The sequence below is a fragment of the Oncorhynchus nerka genome, linkage group LG10 (genome assembly GCF_034236695.1).
Source record: "Oncorhynchus nerka isolate Pitt River linkage group LG10, Oner_Uvic_2.0, whole genome shotgun sequence".
NCBI lineage: Eukaryota > Metazoa > Chordata > Actinopteri > Salmoniformes > Salmonidae > Oncorhynchus > Oncorhynchus nerka.
Window position 1 is genome coordinate 27,928,799 of NC_088405.1, and position 17,889 is coordinate 27,946,687.

Consider the following 17,889-nt stretch of genomic DNA (forward strand, 5'->3'; position numbering starts at 1 on the left):
GAGTGTTTATCTGAGATTGTGCCACACACTCATAGTACCATGTTATCTGTATCGCTGGTGGACATGATAGCAGTAGCCTGTTCCCCGCAGGCTAGGAGAGTTCTCTCCACACCTCTAACAGATCCCTGGCAAACAGAGAACATTCCCAATCCCAAAGTGATGACGGGATCCCTCTTAGGCACGACTGGATCTGCTCCAAACTTCCCGAGACAGGTGGGAGACCCATCATTCCCATGGAAACAAAGTAACAGCTTGGAATCACAACTCCCTGTGCGGGCATTTCTCCTGTTACATTTGTGTTCCGGCAGCTTTAGTCAGTTGCCCAGGAGATATTATATTTGTGTATACAGTGTTTCTTTCCCAAAGTGTGCAGTTCAGTTGAATATGTTAAAAGTGCTGTGTCAGCCAAGTCTACCCTAGGGGCGGATTAAAATGCAGATGCTAGGATCTACTGCCTGGGGTTCGATCCCAGGCTGTGTCATTACCGGCCGTAACCGGGAGTGCCATAGGGCGGCGCACAATTGGCCCAGCGTCATCTGGGTTTGGACGAGGGGGGCTTTACTTGGCTCATCACACTCTAGCAACTCCTTGTGACAGGCCAGACGCCTGTTTCGGAGGACGCATGACTCGACCTTCACCTCTCCCATTGGGATGTTGCAGCGATGGGACAAGATCGCAATCAAGAAATTTGGAGAAGGGGGAAAACATTACAACAAACAAAAACATTCTAACAGCTATCTTTTACATGTTACTCCCTAACTGAAATGATTGCCAAACAGTCAGTGACTATGATTCTCAAGTATATTTCAGATTGCTATACTATAAAAAGTATTCCTGAAGCACAGACATACATAAACAGAACACAAAGAGAGGAATAGGAGGGAGACAAAAAGAGACAGTGAGTATTGTTCAGCTCTCAGACAGAAAGAGGGTGGAAGAATGTTTGAGTGGGAAGCCAACTGAATTCCATGCAGTATTTGTGTTCTAGCATCAACAGTACATGTATTTACTGCATGTAGTTCACAACAGAGAAATGAAAAGACAGAGAGGCAAATCTGTTTTCATGTCATTACTCTGTACAAAACGATGAAAATAAAACCTAATATAACTCAAACGGAAAGCATTTGCATTTTTGCGCAGTCCAGGCAGTGCTGAGAGGGATAGTTTGGCCGGCTATTTGTTCTGGTTTTGGTTGGATGTCTTGGTACACAGTACTCCTATGATTACGATTTTCACCCTTGCAGTGGCATATCCAGGGGGTGGCCACAGCAGAAATTCTGAGATCTGATAGGTTCTCTCTGAATATATTGATAATTTTTACCAAGACGTGCACCGACAGCAAGACTCAATCTCACCGGAGAAAGCATCAGAGCAAGCGAAACAGCGTCCCTCTGTCTTAGTATGAGTAGCCCATGTATCTGATGCGGTCTGGCCAAACATCACATGGCATGTCATACTCTTTTTGGCAAGACAGTATCAGATAGATGGGCTGCAGATACTAAGACAGAGAGGCGCTGTTTGCCTTGCTCAGATATTTTCTCTGGTGAAATAGATTAAGCCTCTTGCGAATTGAAGGAGCATTTGGAAACAAGGATAGACATGAATGATAAAATAATTTTATACAAAGTCTTTTTTATTGCTAACATTTTTGGGGCAGCCCGGCTTCCCTTGGCATCTATGAATACACGCCACTTTTTAGGCTGAATGTCATTACACTTACGGCGTTTGTAATAGCAACTAGCTTTCGCCGTCTCACGTCAGAATTAGATGTTCATTCACGTTTCTCAAATGTCAAAGTTCCAAACATCACATTTCAAAGCGTTTAAGGTGAAGTTTAGATATTAACTCATAACTTTTAAGGTAAGGGTTAAGTTTAGGCATTAACTAAGAAATCTTAAGGTTAGGCTAAATATAAAACACTACTTTCTAATCGCTGGATTTTTAACTTAAAACCTTTGGAATCAGAGGCAGATGCTTATGCCCATTCACCTTCCCCACCCACAATATAAAAACCATAAAAGGAATGTATCCACATAGGAGGTCCCCCCAAAAGTCACAGTATAATTTGCACTCCGGGTGGTACTTTCAAGTGAATTTACTGCTGTATGCTAATACCCATATAAAATCCTGACCTTGAATGCAAACACTTTTGGAATACATATTTTAATTGGGGAACAGGAAAATGTACCAAACATACTGTAAGTTGAAGCATTTAATGCGTTTAACCACTATAAAAATAAATAAATAAATTAATCGATTAAGGATCGAAATGTTATGGCCTCCCCTAAACTGGGTCTGTGCCCCACATTGGCCACCTCATTCAAAATGTACTGAACAAGACACTGCATCCTTGACCAATTACAGATGATGGCTAGCACACTTAGGACTGATCAATATCTCAACAGTTTATTGATGCTGCCTTCCATTGCTTCACTCAGGGTTTCATGATTAATACTTTCACACTAAAAATGACATCAAAGCTCGTAGGATTTTGGATAAGAGTGAGTGAGTGAACAAACTTGTTACGGAGCCTGCTTATTTCAGTAGGAAACCAGGGCAACAGACAAATTACAGTGCAGACAGAGATGCCGTTCTGATTCTGGTCCAAGTCCTGAACACCAAAAATAAAGTGACTAAGGGACCTTTAGAGGAGTTTCCATCCGAGCGGAGAGTGAAGGGAAACGGGCCAACTTGCACACGCCACAATCGCCCAGTGGAATGTCATGACCTCTGTGTTATGTCCTCTGTGGTCCAAGGGTGTGGAGCGGGGAAGATCATTTCTCTTTGAGGGTAGAAACTCTGTTCGGGATCATTTCTGCATAGTTCAAAATTAAATGTGTGGGTGAAAACATTTCTCTCAGACATACACACCAGAGATGATGTTGTAGGAACACAAGCTCTGCAACATTTTTACACCCAACAAAATTAAAGCCATTATTGAGCTAAATCTCAGGAACTGGTGAGAACTGTGTAGATTAATCATGTGTTTTTACACTCCACAAATTACATACTGTGAAATCAGCTGAATATGAAAGAGTGAACTGGATGGAAAATAATAGTTTATAGTGATTGCATCCCTGAGGAGCAATCACTAGAGCTCTGATGAGTGTGCTAGAGAGGCTGGCAAAACAAGGAGCAAGTGTACTTAAACCATCACCCTTCTTCCAAGGGATACTTTATCTAACAGACAAATTACTAACTAAGCTAGTGAACACTTGCTAACAATACTACACATCTAGCTATCAAGAGCTACTGAATTTCAAAGACAAACAACTATGAGAGGCAATTTCATAAACCCATGAAAATTCATGTCCGGCTTTATGTTACAACTGTGTACACCAACCACCATTTTAATCTCAGATTTCATTATTTCATACAACATCATGCATATGATCCCTTGGCGAGCCAGAGAGTGCAAAGCACGTTCCTGTTCCCTGCCAGCTTTGAACTGAAGAGTGTGATTGTGCTGAAAGGACAGATAACAGAGCTGAGTCTCAGATGAACTGTAAGTGTCTGTTGGCACCAGGCAAACACTAACACACACAGACAGGCTTTGTGTCTACTTAGCTTAAAACAAGAATAGAAGCCACTAGAGGACTTCATAGAACAGAGAGGAATGAAGGAGTGGATCAAACTAACTACTGCTAGAAAATGAATCATTTTTGGCAATGAAGTACAGTGAAACGTCATAATCTTAGATGATACATGTTGAAAAATCTAAAACTATTGGAAATATATGCATCACTAAAACACAGCGAGAAACTGTGTTTGAGTATCTACAATCTAGAGCAAGCGGGAAGGATTCATTACTATATCCAACATGTAGTACAGGAAAAGCCACTCTTATCATTCACTCTCATCATTTTTGGTGGTCATTTCACTCCCCAATGGCCATCCCTCCCTCCATCCTTCCCCCACCCCTCCTTCCTGATCTTGACTTCCCCTTTATTTCCACTCAGTGCATCTTGGGATTGAAGCCTGTCATCTCCTCAGCTGGATCCTATACCTCCAGGCAGGTCACAAAGCCCACTGGCCCGGAAGGACTTCCAGGAGACTCAAACACTCAACAAGTGTTCAGTGGAGGCTGCTTGCCACAATGTTTTCATCTACAGACCTATAAAGGGCACCGCTGTTTAAAAGCTGGTGTGATATTGTCACTCTCAAATTGGGCTACAATAGAATCAAGTGCTAAACTAAATTGCTTCCACAAAAATACAAAACATTGTTCAGATGAGGACTTGGAGACTGATAAAGATAACTAACCATGTTACTAATGTTATAACTATGAATCAATTTCCTGGATCGACCAATGAGTCTGCCCTTCTTCCTGTACATGGTCCCACATTATGATAAATGATACATCATATGCTTTCAGTCAGTGCATAATAATACAAGGGCTGAACAACACCCTAACTGACTAATGGACCATACTGTGTGACTGAGGGACTAGTAAAAGGCAGTATCCCTACCCATTCTCTGTGCGGGCAGGTGTTGACCTTTGTGCCTTACAGACACTGAAACTGAGCAAGAGCCAGGAGAAGGGGTCTCTGGAAAAGACTAATGTTTACAGAGACGGGGGATATGCTCCACTTCTATCAAACAGAGCAAGGGTCCCTGGAACAGTCAAGGGTCCGACTTCAACAGTCACGAGACCTGCAGTACAGTCTGAACCCACACTGTTCAGAGCTGTGGCCTCCCTACATTCATGTATCTTCAGTGGGTTTCAATTGGAAAGTCTGGCATCAGCAGCTCAAGAAGTTTCCCTCGAGGGCTTTGGTGTCCCTCCAACCAATAAAGGGGCAACTTCACCCCACATCCAATCTTTCAGTCTGAGGTCATTTTTTCCTCTCACCACTAGACTGCATGGGTGAATGGGATTTTCCCTACTTCCGCCAGGCACCAGTGGTCTTCAATGGGGCTTTTCAGTTGGGGCTTCCCCTGATTGAAGCATCATTTTGTGGGGAACACACAGAGCATTGAGGTTTGACTCCCCACTGAGCCCCAGACGTCCAAAACTCAAAAGTTCATGTTTAATGTAATCTCATAGAGAACCTCATAGCAATGTATTTTGCAACATATTTTAATAGATCATGAGTATTATGGCCCATTCAGAGGGCAGCAGGTCAGTTTGACAGGAAATCCAGGGTTGGGGAAAAGTGAGTGAGGAAATGTATACATGGAAAGACAAATAGATGTTAAAACATACAGATTGACCGTTTTAAATACGCGTTTACATTAGTATAAGTTTAAGATGATTGAGTGCATGATCAAACAGATACTGGAACATGGTTCTATATCATTGTGCTATGGTGATATCAGCCAACGGAAAGAAATCGACTTTTACCTGGAGATCAAAGAATTTGCTGTATCTCCTATAGATGACATGAGAGGTGGAGTCAGAGTATGTGACATTGATGAGGTATGCCTACAGAAGAAAACAAACAAGGAAGATTCATTAACAACAAAGTCCCATACGTCAGACGTATACAGTGCCTTCAGAAAGGATTCATACCCGTTGATTTATTCCACATTTTGGTGTGTTAGCCTGAACTCAAAATAGATTACTTTTTTTTCACCCATCTAGACACAATAACCCATAATGACTAAGTCAAAACCTGTTTTGAGAAATGTTAGCAAATTTATTGAAAATGAAATACAGAAATATCTCATTAACATAAGTATTCACACCTGTGAGCGAATATACAGCATGTTAGAATCACCTTTGCAACTGATTACAGCTGTGTCTTTCTGGGTAGGCCCAAGAGCTTTGCACACATAGATTGTACAATATTTGCACATTATTATTTTTTTAATTCTTCAAGCTGTGTCAAGTTGGTTGTTGATCATTGCTAGACAGCCATTTTCAAGTCTTGCCATAGATTTTCATGCCGATTTACATCAAAGCTGTAACTAGGCCACTCAGGGACATTCAAAATTGGCTTGGTAAGCAAATCCATTGTATATTTGGCCCTTGTGTTTTAGGTTATTATCCTGCTGAAAAGGTGAATTTGTCTCCCAGTGCCTGTTGGAAAGCAGACTGAGCCACATCCCTCAAGGACTTTGCCTGTGCTTAGCTCTACTCTGTTTATTTTTATCCTAAAAAACTCCCTAGTCCTTGCCGATGGCAATCATACTCATAACATGATGCCGCCCTGACCATGCTTGAAAAAAATGAAGAGTGGTATTCAGTGATGTGTTGGGTTGGATTTGCCCCCAAAATAACGCTTCGTATTCAGGACATGAAGTTAATTTCTGCAAATGTTTTACTGTTTTACTTTAGTGCCTTATTGCAAACAGGTTGCATGTTTTGGAATATTTGTTTTCTGTACAGGCTTCCTACTTTTCGCTCTGTCATTTAGGTTAGTATTGTGGAGTAACTACAATGTGGTTGATGCATCCTCGGTTCTCTCATGTCACAGCCATTAAACTGTTTTAAAGTCTCCATTGGCCTCTTGGTGAAATCCCTGAGCGATTTCCTTCCACTCCAGCAACTATGTTGGGAAGAATGCCCGTATCTTTGTAGTGAATGGGTGTATTGACACATCATCCAAAGTGTAATTAATAACTTATTAATAACTTATTCAATGTCTGCTTTTTTATTTTTACCCATCTACCAATAGGTGCCCTTTTTTGCAAGGCATTGGAAAACCTTCCTGGTCTTTGTGGTGGAATCTGTGTTTGAAATGTATTGATTGACTAAGGGACCTTACAGATAATTGTGTGTGTGGGGGGGTGGGGGGTACAGAGATGAGGTAGTCATGCAAAAATCATGTTAAACACTATTATTAGACACAGAGTGAGTCCATGCAACTTATTATGTGTCATGTTGGGAACAGTTTTACTCCTGAACTTATTTAGGCTTGCCATTACAAATGGATTGAACACTTATTGACTCAAGACACTTCAGCTTTACATTTTTTATTAATTTGTAAACATGTCTAAAAAACATATTTCCACTTTGACATGATGGGGTATTGTGTGTCGGCCAGTGACACAAAATCTTAAATTCAGGCTGTAACACAACAAAATGTAGAAAAGGTTGGGGTGTGAATACATTCTGAAGGCACTGTAATAGCACTTAGTTTTGACTGACCCAATGACACATAGAGAATTCCCTTCAGACTAAACTTCAAGGGGTCAATAGAGGTCAAGCTAACTCATTAGGCCGGTCTGTCTGCACACACCTCATTAGAAGCCCGTGCCGGGTCAAAGAGGTGGTCAACAGGGTTTAACCATTAGCCATTTCATTTTGGGTTTTACATTTAAACAATTCAAGGAAATAATCAACTATTTACACTTCATTGGCTCCAACTTTGATAGATACTCTAGCTAGTTAGGCCAGAGTTGAATTTTCTAGTATTTTACAATGTTGTTTTGTCAGACGCTAGTCGACAGCCATGGCATAATCCCAGAGGGGGCTGTTGACTATAACTATATGGCTAGAGTGGGAGCTCTCCCTGGCACTTACTATGTAGGCCACAAACATTTGGACACACCCTTTCTTCTACTGCAGATGCAGGAAAATATGCTAATTGTTCTGCATCTGCATGCGGTTTCTAAGTGTCGCTACACATTACTACAAATCAGTAAAGACTTAACTGTCCTATTTGAAATCAATTCTTGATTTTATGCATAGTTCATTACAGAAATAGTGTGTTGCAGGGTGGACCAAGTTCCTGTACAGTTAATTGAGTGCAGACGACATGGCCAAATGCTTTGGATTAAGTGTTTAGGAAACAACAGTGCCCCTAAAGTGTGGTAAATATAGATCCCTTTGAGAATGTCTTACATACTGTGCATAGAGAGCAAATTTGGAGCTGTGCAGTAAATGGTAATGTCAGTTCAGACACCTCATTTGTTCGTATGACACACATTTACTATATGTATAATGCGTTTTGGGCACTAAGAGACTCATTCAACACATCATCAAGAGAGGTCCTCTCAAGCCCAACATAATACTGCTGAATGTACAATACATGTACAAAACAAGCACTTTCTGGTGTTGTTGTTGGACTGACAAAATAAAACTGGCAATAAAATCCAACATGGTATCTGACCATGTCCACAGTACTCTGCATGCAAGTCAGCATAATATCTGCATGACCAGCAAACTCTCAAGACTTTTTGACAAAGAGGCCAACGGATTCCACAGAATATCTCCATGCTGGCAGGATATTAAGGAAAAACACCTACCATTAAAGCTTGGGATGTGGACTGTGGAGACATGACTTATTTATACGTAGTGTTTTTACTTATTCTTACTGGCTAAAAGCACAAGGACATGGGATTTCATCCAATGCAAGTTAAACACAGGCTTGTCAATACTTGTTAATGCCCTATTTCATTTATATGCATTATAGAACATTTTTAAGAATGAACAAAATTGCTTTTTGGACAAAAGGTTATGGAAGGTATCTGAAAGAAACAGTCTTCTATCTCAAAACACTGTGGCAATACTGTAGTTGCCAAAGGCTCGCAGTCCTTGTGCCCAGTGTCCCTCTCTCACCCATGCAAGGAAGTCACACTGTAACCTTGGAGACAAAAGACAAAGGGTTGCCTTTTTCCTCTCTCTAAAACAGGATAAGCATTTTCAGTTGCTTAGCTCATCGATAATGAGATTTGATTTATGTTTTACTCAAGGGACTTCCCAGGCCAGCAGGATCTCCCAATGTGATACCCCAGCGGGGGGAAGGCTTTGGGACCTCAGGCAGTACTGGTTACATGTATCCTCTCTCTGCTTAATTAATCCTATTGGATTTGGAAGATTAATTGATTTTCCTCTATGGAAACTAGCACCGTTCCTACTTGTTCCAGTGCATATAATTCTACAATATAGATAACTCAATGTTTTACTTATTGACGGTTTTACTTGGATCGGCAGGTAGCCTAGTGGTTAGAGCGTTGGACTAGTAACCGGAAGGTTGCAAGAGTTGACAAGGTAAAAATCTGTCGTTCTGCCTCTGAACAAGGCAGTTAACCCACTGTTCCTAGGCCGTCATTGAAAATAAGAATTTGTTCTTAACTTACTTGCCTAGTTAAGTAAATCTAAAATAAAAACTGACTGCAGAAAATAAAATAATAAGCAAGTGTACGTATTTAAAATTATATATCAGACAAAACGTCAAGTTATTGTTTATGGTCATGAGGCACAAGCCAAGTGTCTGGTATTGTCAGAAATCAATAGAATATACTCACATAATGTTTGGAGGGATTCCGCCTCTTCTGCACATCCACAACTTTCACTTCAAGGACAGTTCGGAACTGCATCTTGAACAAATGTTGATCCAGTTGGTGGGACATTAGTTACGTGTGGGGCATTTATGATCCTTTATTGTCAATGAAAGTTTCGCAATTGTTCCGAAAAAGACAATGTAGGCCTAAAAGAAAAGTCGATGTTTGTCAAGTAAAGTTTGGCGTAACAATGCACAACGTGCGCGCTGATCCGCTACATCCATCCAATGTAAGTTGTTACCAGCTGCATGTTATTTTTGCGGAGCAGGAAATACTGTAAACAACACACCGAAGACAAGGAGGGCAGCGGTTCGGCGAGCGCATATTGCAGAGCACTGCTGCTCAGCCCTCCTTGAAAGAAAAGTAGGTTGGCCCTTGTGTTGGACAGTTACTGTCCTTAAATGAGGGGCGGTGTGACTCTAGCCATTGTCATTTGTAGGGCTGATGAATTACTATAGCCTTAAAAATAGCGTGCTCCCAAACACATAATATTTATAAACAACTAGAATATAATAAAATAGAATAGCTTATTTCAAATATTATAGTAGAATAGACGTATCTAAAGGGATCATATCTACCATGACTAGTTAGGCCTATCATTAAATAGGCCTATAGGCTACAACAGGAATTTTAGGTCTGCTCTAAATAGGATTCCAACAATGACGCATATGGCATAGGCTACAAAATCGACCATTTCATAAATCTCACGGGGTTATTTAAGTAGTCCAATAGACACAATGAGTATAAAGCAATACGCATTTTTACAGTTGAAATTATGACACCCTACAAGTCCACTATAACACATTCAGTAAATTGCCATAGGACATATTTTTGTAGTCTAATAAAATTGTATTTTCAATAGTTCGTTTTATCTCAGTCTGTTAGCCTACTGTTTTCCCTGACCGCATTCCATTATTGAGAAAGAAGTTGAAACAAGTGGCTCTATACTGCACTCTATTGGTCATCTTAAATAATGCATTCTATTGTTCTTGCTCATGAACCCAGAATTTACCTATTGTAACACGTGAGCGAAGCCTCGAGCCGACGCTAGCTGGGTCCTACTGTACAGAATACCGTGTTCTCCCACATTTACCCTGAAAACTCCCTCTGACAATATTCACCAACTCTAAAGAGGCTGTTGAAAATATTGAAACTGATAGCCCTGTAAAAGGTCGGGCTGCAACTTGGTCTCATAGCATTATTCTGCACGTAAACCCGAACTTTCTATTTAGTATGATATGTTACGTTTGTATGGTATGGACGATCCCCACCATACTGTGTGGAGGTCCCAATAGAGCTCATCCACTGGCTGATTCGAACTTGCCAACCTGTACATTTCACATACATTCTGCATTTGAAATGTGAGAGTAGAGGCCAGTGAACACCTCTGACAATGTTTTGGTTTGTTTGGCCTACTACACAATCCAAATACACTGAGACTGGAATATTTATTAAAGTAAAACATATTCGTTCACAAAGTTTGAATTGTTTGTTTTCTAATACTTGTTTGTTGTCTTTTGTTTATTAGTTTCTCTCAGTGTCGAATTGCCAGGAACTGAGGTGTGTTCGCAAAAATGGCAAACAAGAACACCACCTGTTTTCACTGCGTGGACTCTACATTGGCCTTTTTTTCGACATTGTCCTTTGAGAGGGATGGTATTGGTAGGCCTATTTTTTCAGACTATTAAAATGATTTGTCAATTGTTTAAATCTAATGCTCCTTGAATTATTTAATTGCGGTTTAAAATTGTATATAAAACAAAAAGGATCATCTAAATAATGCATGATATGCTTCAAGAATAGGCCTATTCATGTTTAAATGATACATTTCCTGACCCTACCTGCCGTTGGAATCTTCCAGGTTCAAGACGGAGCTATAGGCCTATAACCAGCTCTATGGTACGCTTAACGGAAGGGCAGTGGTTGAGATCACACTAGACCTATAGGCAACAGCTATATTTGTTACGTTCACCTTCTGGTGAGGTTCCCTATCTGGGCATAATGTTCTGTAGTTTTTGCAGTTATTCCAGTCATCTCCAAATGTTCTATTTAGCTTTGCTTTTTGATGCTATGCTACCAACCTACTTACTTTTTTATTAAATATGTTTGTACAAAGTTCCTGTGAACCTTTGTGCCTTATTGCTCACTGCAATAAGGCACATGTATGAGTAAGACTAGGCCATTTCTTACACATACAGTGGGGCAAAAAAGTATTTAGTCAGCCACCAATTGTGCAAGTTCTCCCACTTAAAAATATGAGAGAGGCCTGTAATTTTCATCATAGGTACACTTCAACTATGACAGACAAAATGAGAAAAAACATTTCAGAAAATCACATTGTAGGATTTTTAATGAATTTATTTGCAAATTATGGTGGAAAATAAGTATTTGGTCTATAAAAAAAGTTTATCTCAATACTTTGTTATATACCCTTTGTTGGCAATGACAGAGGTCAAACGTTTTCTGTAAGTCTTCACAAGGTTTTCACACACTGTTGCTGGTATTTTGGCCCATTCCTCCATGCAGATATCCTCTAGAGCAGTGATGTTTTGGGGCTGTTGCTGGGCAACACAGACTTTCAACTCCCTCCAAAGATTTTCTATGGGGTTGAGATCTGGAGACTGGCTAAGCCACTCCAGGACCTTGAAATGCTTCTTACGAAGCCACTCCTTCGTTGCCCGGGCGGTGTGTTTGGGATCATTGTCATGCTGAAAGACCCAGCCACGTTTCATCTTCAATGCCCTTGCTGATGGAAGGAGGTTTTCACTCAAAATCTCAGGATACATGGCCCCATTCATTCTTTCCTTTACACGGATCAGTCATCCTGGTCCCTTTGCAGAAAAACAGCCCCAAAGCATGATGTTTCCACCCCCATGCTTCACAGTAGGTATGGTGTTCTTTGAATGCAACTCAGCATTCTTTGTCCTCCAAACACGACGAGTTGAGTTTTTACCAAAAAGTTATATTTTGGTTTCATCTGACCATATGACATTCTCCCAATCTTCATCTGGATCATCCAAATGCTCTCCAGCAAACTTCAGATGGGCATGGACATGTACTGGCTTAAGCAGGGGGGACACGTCTGACACTGCAGGATTTGAGTCCCTGGCGGCGTATTGTGTTACTGATGGTAGGCTTTGTTACTTTGGTCCCAGCTCTCTGCAGGTCATTCACTAGGTCCCCCCGTGTGGTTTTGGGATTTTTGCTCACCATTCTTGTGATCATTTTGACCCCACGGGCTTAGATCTTGCGTGGAGCCCCAGAACGAGGGAGATTATCAGTGGTCTTTGTATGTCTTCCATTTCCTAATAATTGCTCCCACAGTTGATTTCTTCAAACCAAGCTGCTTACCTATTGCAGATTCAGTCTTCCCAGCCTGGTGCAGGTCTACAATTTTGTTTCTGGTGTCATTTGACAGCTCTTTGGTCTTGGCCATAGTGGAGTTTGGAGTGTGACTGTTTGAGGTTGTGGACAGGTGTCTTTTATACTGATAACAAGTTCAAACAGGTGCCCTTAATACAGGTAACGAGTGGAGGACAGAGGAGCCTCTTAAAGAAGAAGTTACAGGTCTGTGAGAGCCAGAAATCTTGCTTGTTTGTAGGTGACCAAATACTTATTTTCCACCATAATTTGCAAATAAATTCATTAAAAATCCCTACAATGTGATTTTCTGGATTTTTTTTTCATTTTGTCTGTCATAGTTGAAGTGTACCTATGATGAAAATTACAGGCCTCTCTCATATTTTTAAGTGGGAGAACTTGCACAATTGGTGGCTGACTAAATACTTTTTTGCCCCACTGTACATGTGGACCTAACCTATTTCAGACTGACAAGGGGGAGTGGGGTTCAAAAATGGACTGGCTTATTGTTAATAGACAGGAATAAATCAAGCCTTTCAGAAATACATATTTCTACAAAGCAGTGAGCTGGCTGCTTGAACCTCGATGTGAGACAGAAATTGCAAATGACAAAAGAGTGCGTGACAAAACAATTCAGAAGGTGGCGCCAATAGCACGGACTTCAATTATAACTCGCGTCACTATAGTTTGAACAGGGAGGGTGAGGGTCAATCCAATCGGGAAAAAATACATCAGTTAATTAAAATTAAAATATGGAAATGTAAGATTTGATGATGAACTGGAATCGTATTTAGGCCTCGGCTAATTGCACAGGAATAAAACATATCAAGCCTGTTAAATTTCAAATTGAGTCAGGTAACTGAATTGAACAAATTGATATGAAGAAGAATACATTTGAGTGGAATTTGTTTAATGTATTAGTAATCGGTTGGATGGAATTTATCAAATGCTTTGTTTGGCCATGTCAAGGCTTTCATTGCGGCTGCGCTTCACGGGTACGCGCTTTCCACAACATCCAGCAAGGAGGAGGTGGCAAGGCACTCTATCAATTCTGAAGTTGGTTCGGTATGAAGGAATATTCCCTATTAAAACCAACCGGAAGAAAATGAAATGTTTAGAAATGGCCACACCATAAATGACTACCGTCTCGTGGAGCTTCAAGTCTGAGAAACTTATTTTCATTCTCGCGTTTATTTTTCCGTTCCTTGTGACGACAGAGGACTTGTAATTAGATTGCGTGGTGGGCCGTAACTACGGGTTAAAAGTATGTATTTTTTAATGAAATCGCTACCGCTGAACTTCAAGAAGATGCTGCTAGTCTGTTGAGATCCATTTATTAAACAGGTTGTTACATAGTCTAAGAATGACCGTGTGTGTATTGGGGCAGTAACGTTAACCATCCCAAGACCACCCTTGTGAATTTGGTTGAGAATGATCAAATGTAGCCAACGTGTTATGTGAACTGTTTAATTTACAATAATAATAATGCGCGATTGATGTTTCAGCTCATGAGTAAATGCGGGTATTTAATTGTAGTTTAATATTATTGGGTTTATTTCAAGAATCGTCTGTCTACTTGTCTAGTGGCTAAATGGACACAGTGGCGCGAGCAAGCTGCCCTATTACAGCCTGATATACACTTGGACGTTATTGGGAATTTTGGATTATTCTTCTTTCTTTGTGGGAATTGCTGGAAAGGCCACTCATACTAAACTCACAGAAGATGTCGTCGTTCTTCAATTTTCGTAAAATCTTCAAGTTGGGGTCTGATAAGAAGAAGAAACAGTATGAGCACGTACACAGAGACGAGAACCCGGAGGAAATCTGGGAGATTATTGGGGAACTGGGAGATGGGGCCTTTGGGAAAGTATACAAGGTAAAACGAACGGATATATTATCTTTCAATATAAAATCCATTAAGATCAAGTCTGTAACTCATGATACCTTCGTACAGGAAGTTCTACTGAGAGACATAACTCAACCCCTCCTATCATCAGCATGTCAAATATGCCTTTTTTTGTCTCAAGTTGAATTCATGGCCCATCTCATTTTGTCGTTTTTGTTCACCCTTGACATGTCAAATACTAGGCTACCTCAACATGAAATATTGCAAGACTCATTGCCTGCCTAAACAGTACCTTTTTATTTTACACAACCCAAGGGAACATGTCTCACAACTGTTCTATGAATGAATATTGAATATGGTAGTGGTATCCTTACTGAATTATATATTACTGGTAAACAATGACATTTTCAATGCTTATCTGTGTCAAAAATTCAGTTTAAGGAGTGGCTCTCCTAGAAAGTCAACAGGGCCTCCATAATGATATGGTGGGTGATAAGTGCAAATAAAAGGGTTCAAGTTCATACTCCCAGAACAGCAGTGCAGTGGGGTATGAAAGTCCTCATGGCCAGTTGGGAAGGGGAACTCTTTGGCTGCAAAACAAATCAGAATAGTTCACATTCAAGAAGAGCTTATTGTTGACTGTGAAGATGAGAGCAATATGGATTGCTTGAGGGTGTGAATTGCAGGCAGTAAACCTCATAGGAAACAGGATACAGTTGAATAGTTCCCTAGATAAGTGGGCCTTATCAGTCAGAAAGGTCCCAGCAGTGTAGACACATCATCATTAGTGAACAGGTACTTTGTTGGCATAGCTCAGGGGTGAGCAGGATGTGCGTTAGTACCATGTAGCAGGTTCTCATGTCGGAAGGTCTGTATGTGGGTGGAAATTTGTGATAATGTACATTGGCTATCTACAGGTAACTGCATAAATAATGGAAACATTTGAGTAATTTAGGGATACAAAGTATATTGAAAACAGGTGGCACCTGAGACAGCGTTTTCCATCACCATCAACAAAACATCAAATTATGGAATTTATTGTAAAATAATGGTGTCACATCCCTCCAATAGAGTTCCAGACACTTGTAGAATCTATGCCAAGGTGCATTGAAGCTGTTCTCGCTCTTGGTGGCCCAATGCCCTATTACGACACTTTATGTTGATGTTTCCTTTATTTTGCCAATTAACAGTTGTATTAGTCTATTCTTGGCTCTGCGGCTAGTAAGCTAAACCATTCAATAGTCGTCATGCTTAGTTAAGGCCTGAACATTACTCTGTCAGGGTTGGGACCAACACACTGTGAGATAGAACTGTTGATGATTTACCCCCTGGGGTACTTTCTTCGTTGTCGTGTTTGGGACGGGTGTCATCTTTGACCGAGTCAGCAAGATGGAGCAGAGGGAATATCACTGTTTGTTGCTGACCTGTTCCTACATGGTATCTGCTAGCGGAGCTTTGATGACCAAGAGAAAAATTTAAATTTGAAATCAATTTTATTTTTTCCTCGTGTTTATTAATGTCTAATGTAAACAAATTGTTATCGCATGCGCATGTTCAGGTATTCTATAGGTCAGAAGTCTCTTATTCAGTCCTTGGAGCCTTCCGTGTCTGCTGATTCTCTCCTTTTCCTGGAACTTAACTGATCAAATAATGTCAGTGATTAGCCAGTGAGTCAATTCTCCCCAGTTACCCATGTCTTCATTAGCTGATTAGCAGGCAATGATGAAAGCCAGGACTGGAGACACTGCAGCCCTCAAACAGAGTTGGGGAAAACACCTACCTGTTGTCATTGTTTTGTAATTATTTTTCTTGTCATCTTCAGTCAAGCATTCTAATGTTTAATATCTCTGTCAACATAAGAACATCTTTGGTGTGTCTAAACTGGATATATTTTGTCATTAGTAAACACATGTCAACTGTTTCAGTGAGCTCAGCTTGTAATATAATATTATCAGTCACAAATTGTACTTATAATTCCTATCCACTCCCAGTCATGGAATGTAGTAAGTTGAGTTTGCCCTAATGGTTAACAATATTTGGTATTTTATTAGGATCACCATTAGCTGTTGCAAAAGCAGCAGCTACTCTTCATGGGGTCCACACAAAACATGAAACATGACATAATACAGAACATCAATAGACAAGAACAGCTCAAGGACAGAACTACATATATATCTTTTAAAGGCACACGTAACCTACATATCAATGCATACACACAAACTATCTAGGTCAAATAGGGGAGAGTCGTTGTGACACGAGGTGTTGCTTTATCTGTTTTTTGAACCCAGGTTTGCTGTTTATTTGAGCGATATGAGATGGAAGTTCCATGCAATAAGGGGTCTATATAATACTGTACGCTTTCTTGAATTTGTTCTGGATTTGGGGACTGTGAAAAGACCCCTGGTGGCATGTCTGGTGGGGTAAGTGCGTGTGTCAGAGCAGTGTGCATAGCCGATCACTTGACCAAATCTGTTACCATGTAATAACAATATCATACCCTGTACACTATTATCTTAGTCATCCCTTGTCCTACAGCCATTGTTCCACACTGCTGTACCTTAAAGGAGAAGTGTGCTCTTTCACAAACAAATCTCTATTTTTGATGTAAGTGCGTGATATAAAAGGTTCCACACTCCTTTTTTCACTTGTTCACTTGTTTTTGAGAAACTTACCCCAACCAGCGATTTACTTCCTCATCCTGTACTACAGGGGCTCTGAAAAAACATGGAACAAATGCTGCAAAAAACACCCAAATACGTCTTTTTAGAAACGCAAAAGCTCAGTATAGTGGTGCATGTCTTTAGATGTTGTACACGTGAAATTGTCATTCTATACTTTATCCGCAACATTATATTCCATTTACTTGCGAATCAAGCTGTACTTGGGTGTTTTTGGACCATTTTTTCAGAGCCCCTGTACTGTACAACGAGGATGAGGAAGTGAATCACTGGTTTTGGTAAGTTTCTCAAAAACATGTGAAATCGACAAAAAAGTATCTGGACCTTTGTATATTACATGCCATGCCAATACGTGTATGTGACCAATAACATTTGATTTGATTTACATCAAATAGAGATTTGGTATAAATAAAAGTGATCCTTTTAATATCATATTCCATGTGTTATTTCACAGCCCTGTAGTGGGTGTGTCATGCTGAGGTGTGGTGGTGTTAGAGGTGGCAGCAGTGGATGAATCAGCTGGCTGGGTCTGGGAGGAAGGGGATTCTTGGCATTCAGTCTGAGTCACAGCTCTGAGCTCACCCCATGACGGGCCGTGGAGCACAGCCGCTGAAGTGGGTGTGAGGACAAGCCAAAGCTCCCTGTCACAACGGCTAATAAAAACAACTGATAGCCCTCTATTCACATACTGTAGCTAGGTTACTTTCCCCTTCATCATTTGAGAGCGCATTACCTTCTCTTCTGCGTGCTTGGGGATGTGCCCATGCTTCTTTA

General features: G+C 40.5%; 2 protein-coding genes across 6 annotated transcripts in view; one reads left to right on the top strand and one right to left on the bottom strand.

Moving 5' to 3' along the window:
• The window catches only part of LOC115135093 (SH3 and PX domain-containing protein 2A-like), a 103,828-nt gene extending 94,239 nt beyond the window's left edge, over nt 1–9,589 (bottom strand). The window contains exons 1-2 of one of the 2 annotated variants that reach the window (XM_029669362.2): nt 9,196–9,589; nt 5,345–5,425 (exon numbers count right to left, since the gene is read on the bottom strand). In XM_029669362.2, coding sequence (XP_029525222.2) covers nt 5,345–5,425; nt 9,196–9,300 — 186 coding nt within the window. In that variant the 5' untranslated portion in view covers nt 9,301–9,589. The remainder of the gene's footprint in view (nt 1–5,344; nt 5,426–9,195) is intronic. The other variant, XM_029669363.2, reaches the window with a different exon arrangement.
• Nucleotides 9,590–13,596: 4,007 nt separating this feature from the next.
• Nucleotides 13,597–17,889, top strand: part of slka (STE20-like kinase a) — a 37,421-nt gene continuing 33,128 nt past the window's right edge. For all 4 annotated transcript variants that reach the window (XM_029669364.2, XM_029669365.2, XM_029669366.2 and 1 more), the window contains exon 1: nt 13,597–14,467. In XM_029669364.2, coding sequence (XP_029525224.1) covers nt 14,315–14,467 — 153 coding nt within the window. In that variant the 5' untranslated portion in view covers nt 13,597–14,314. The remainder of the gene's footprint in view (nt 14,468–17,889) is intronic.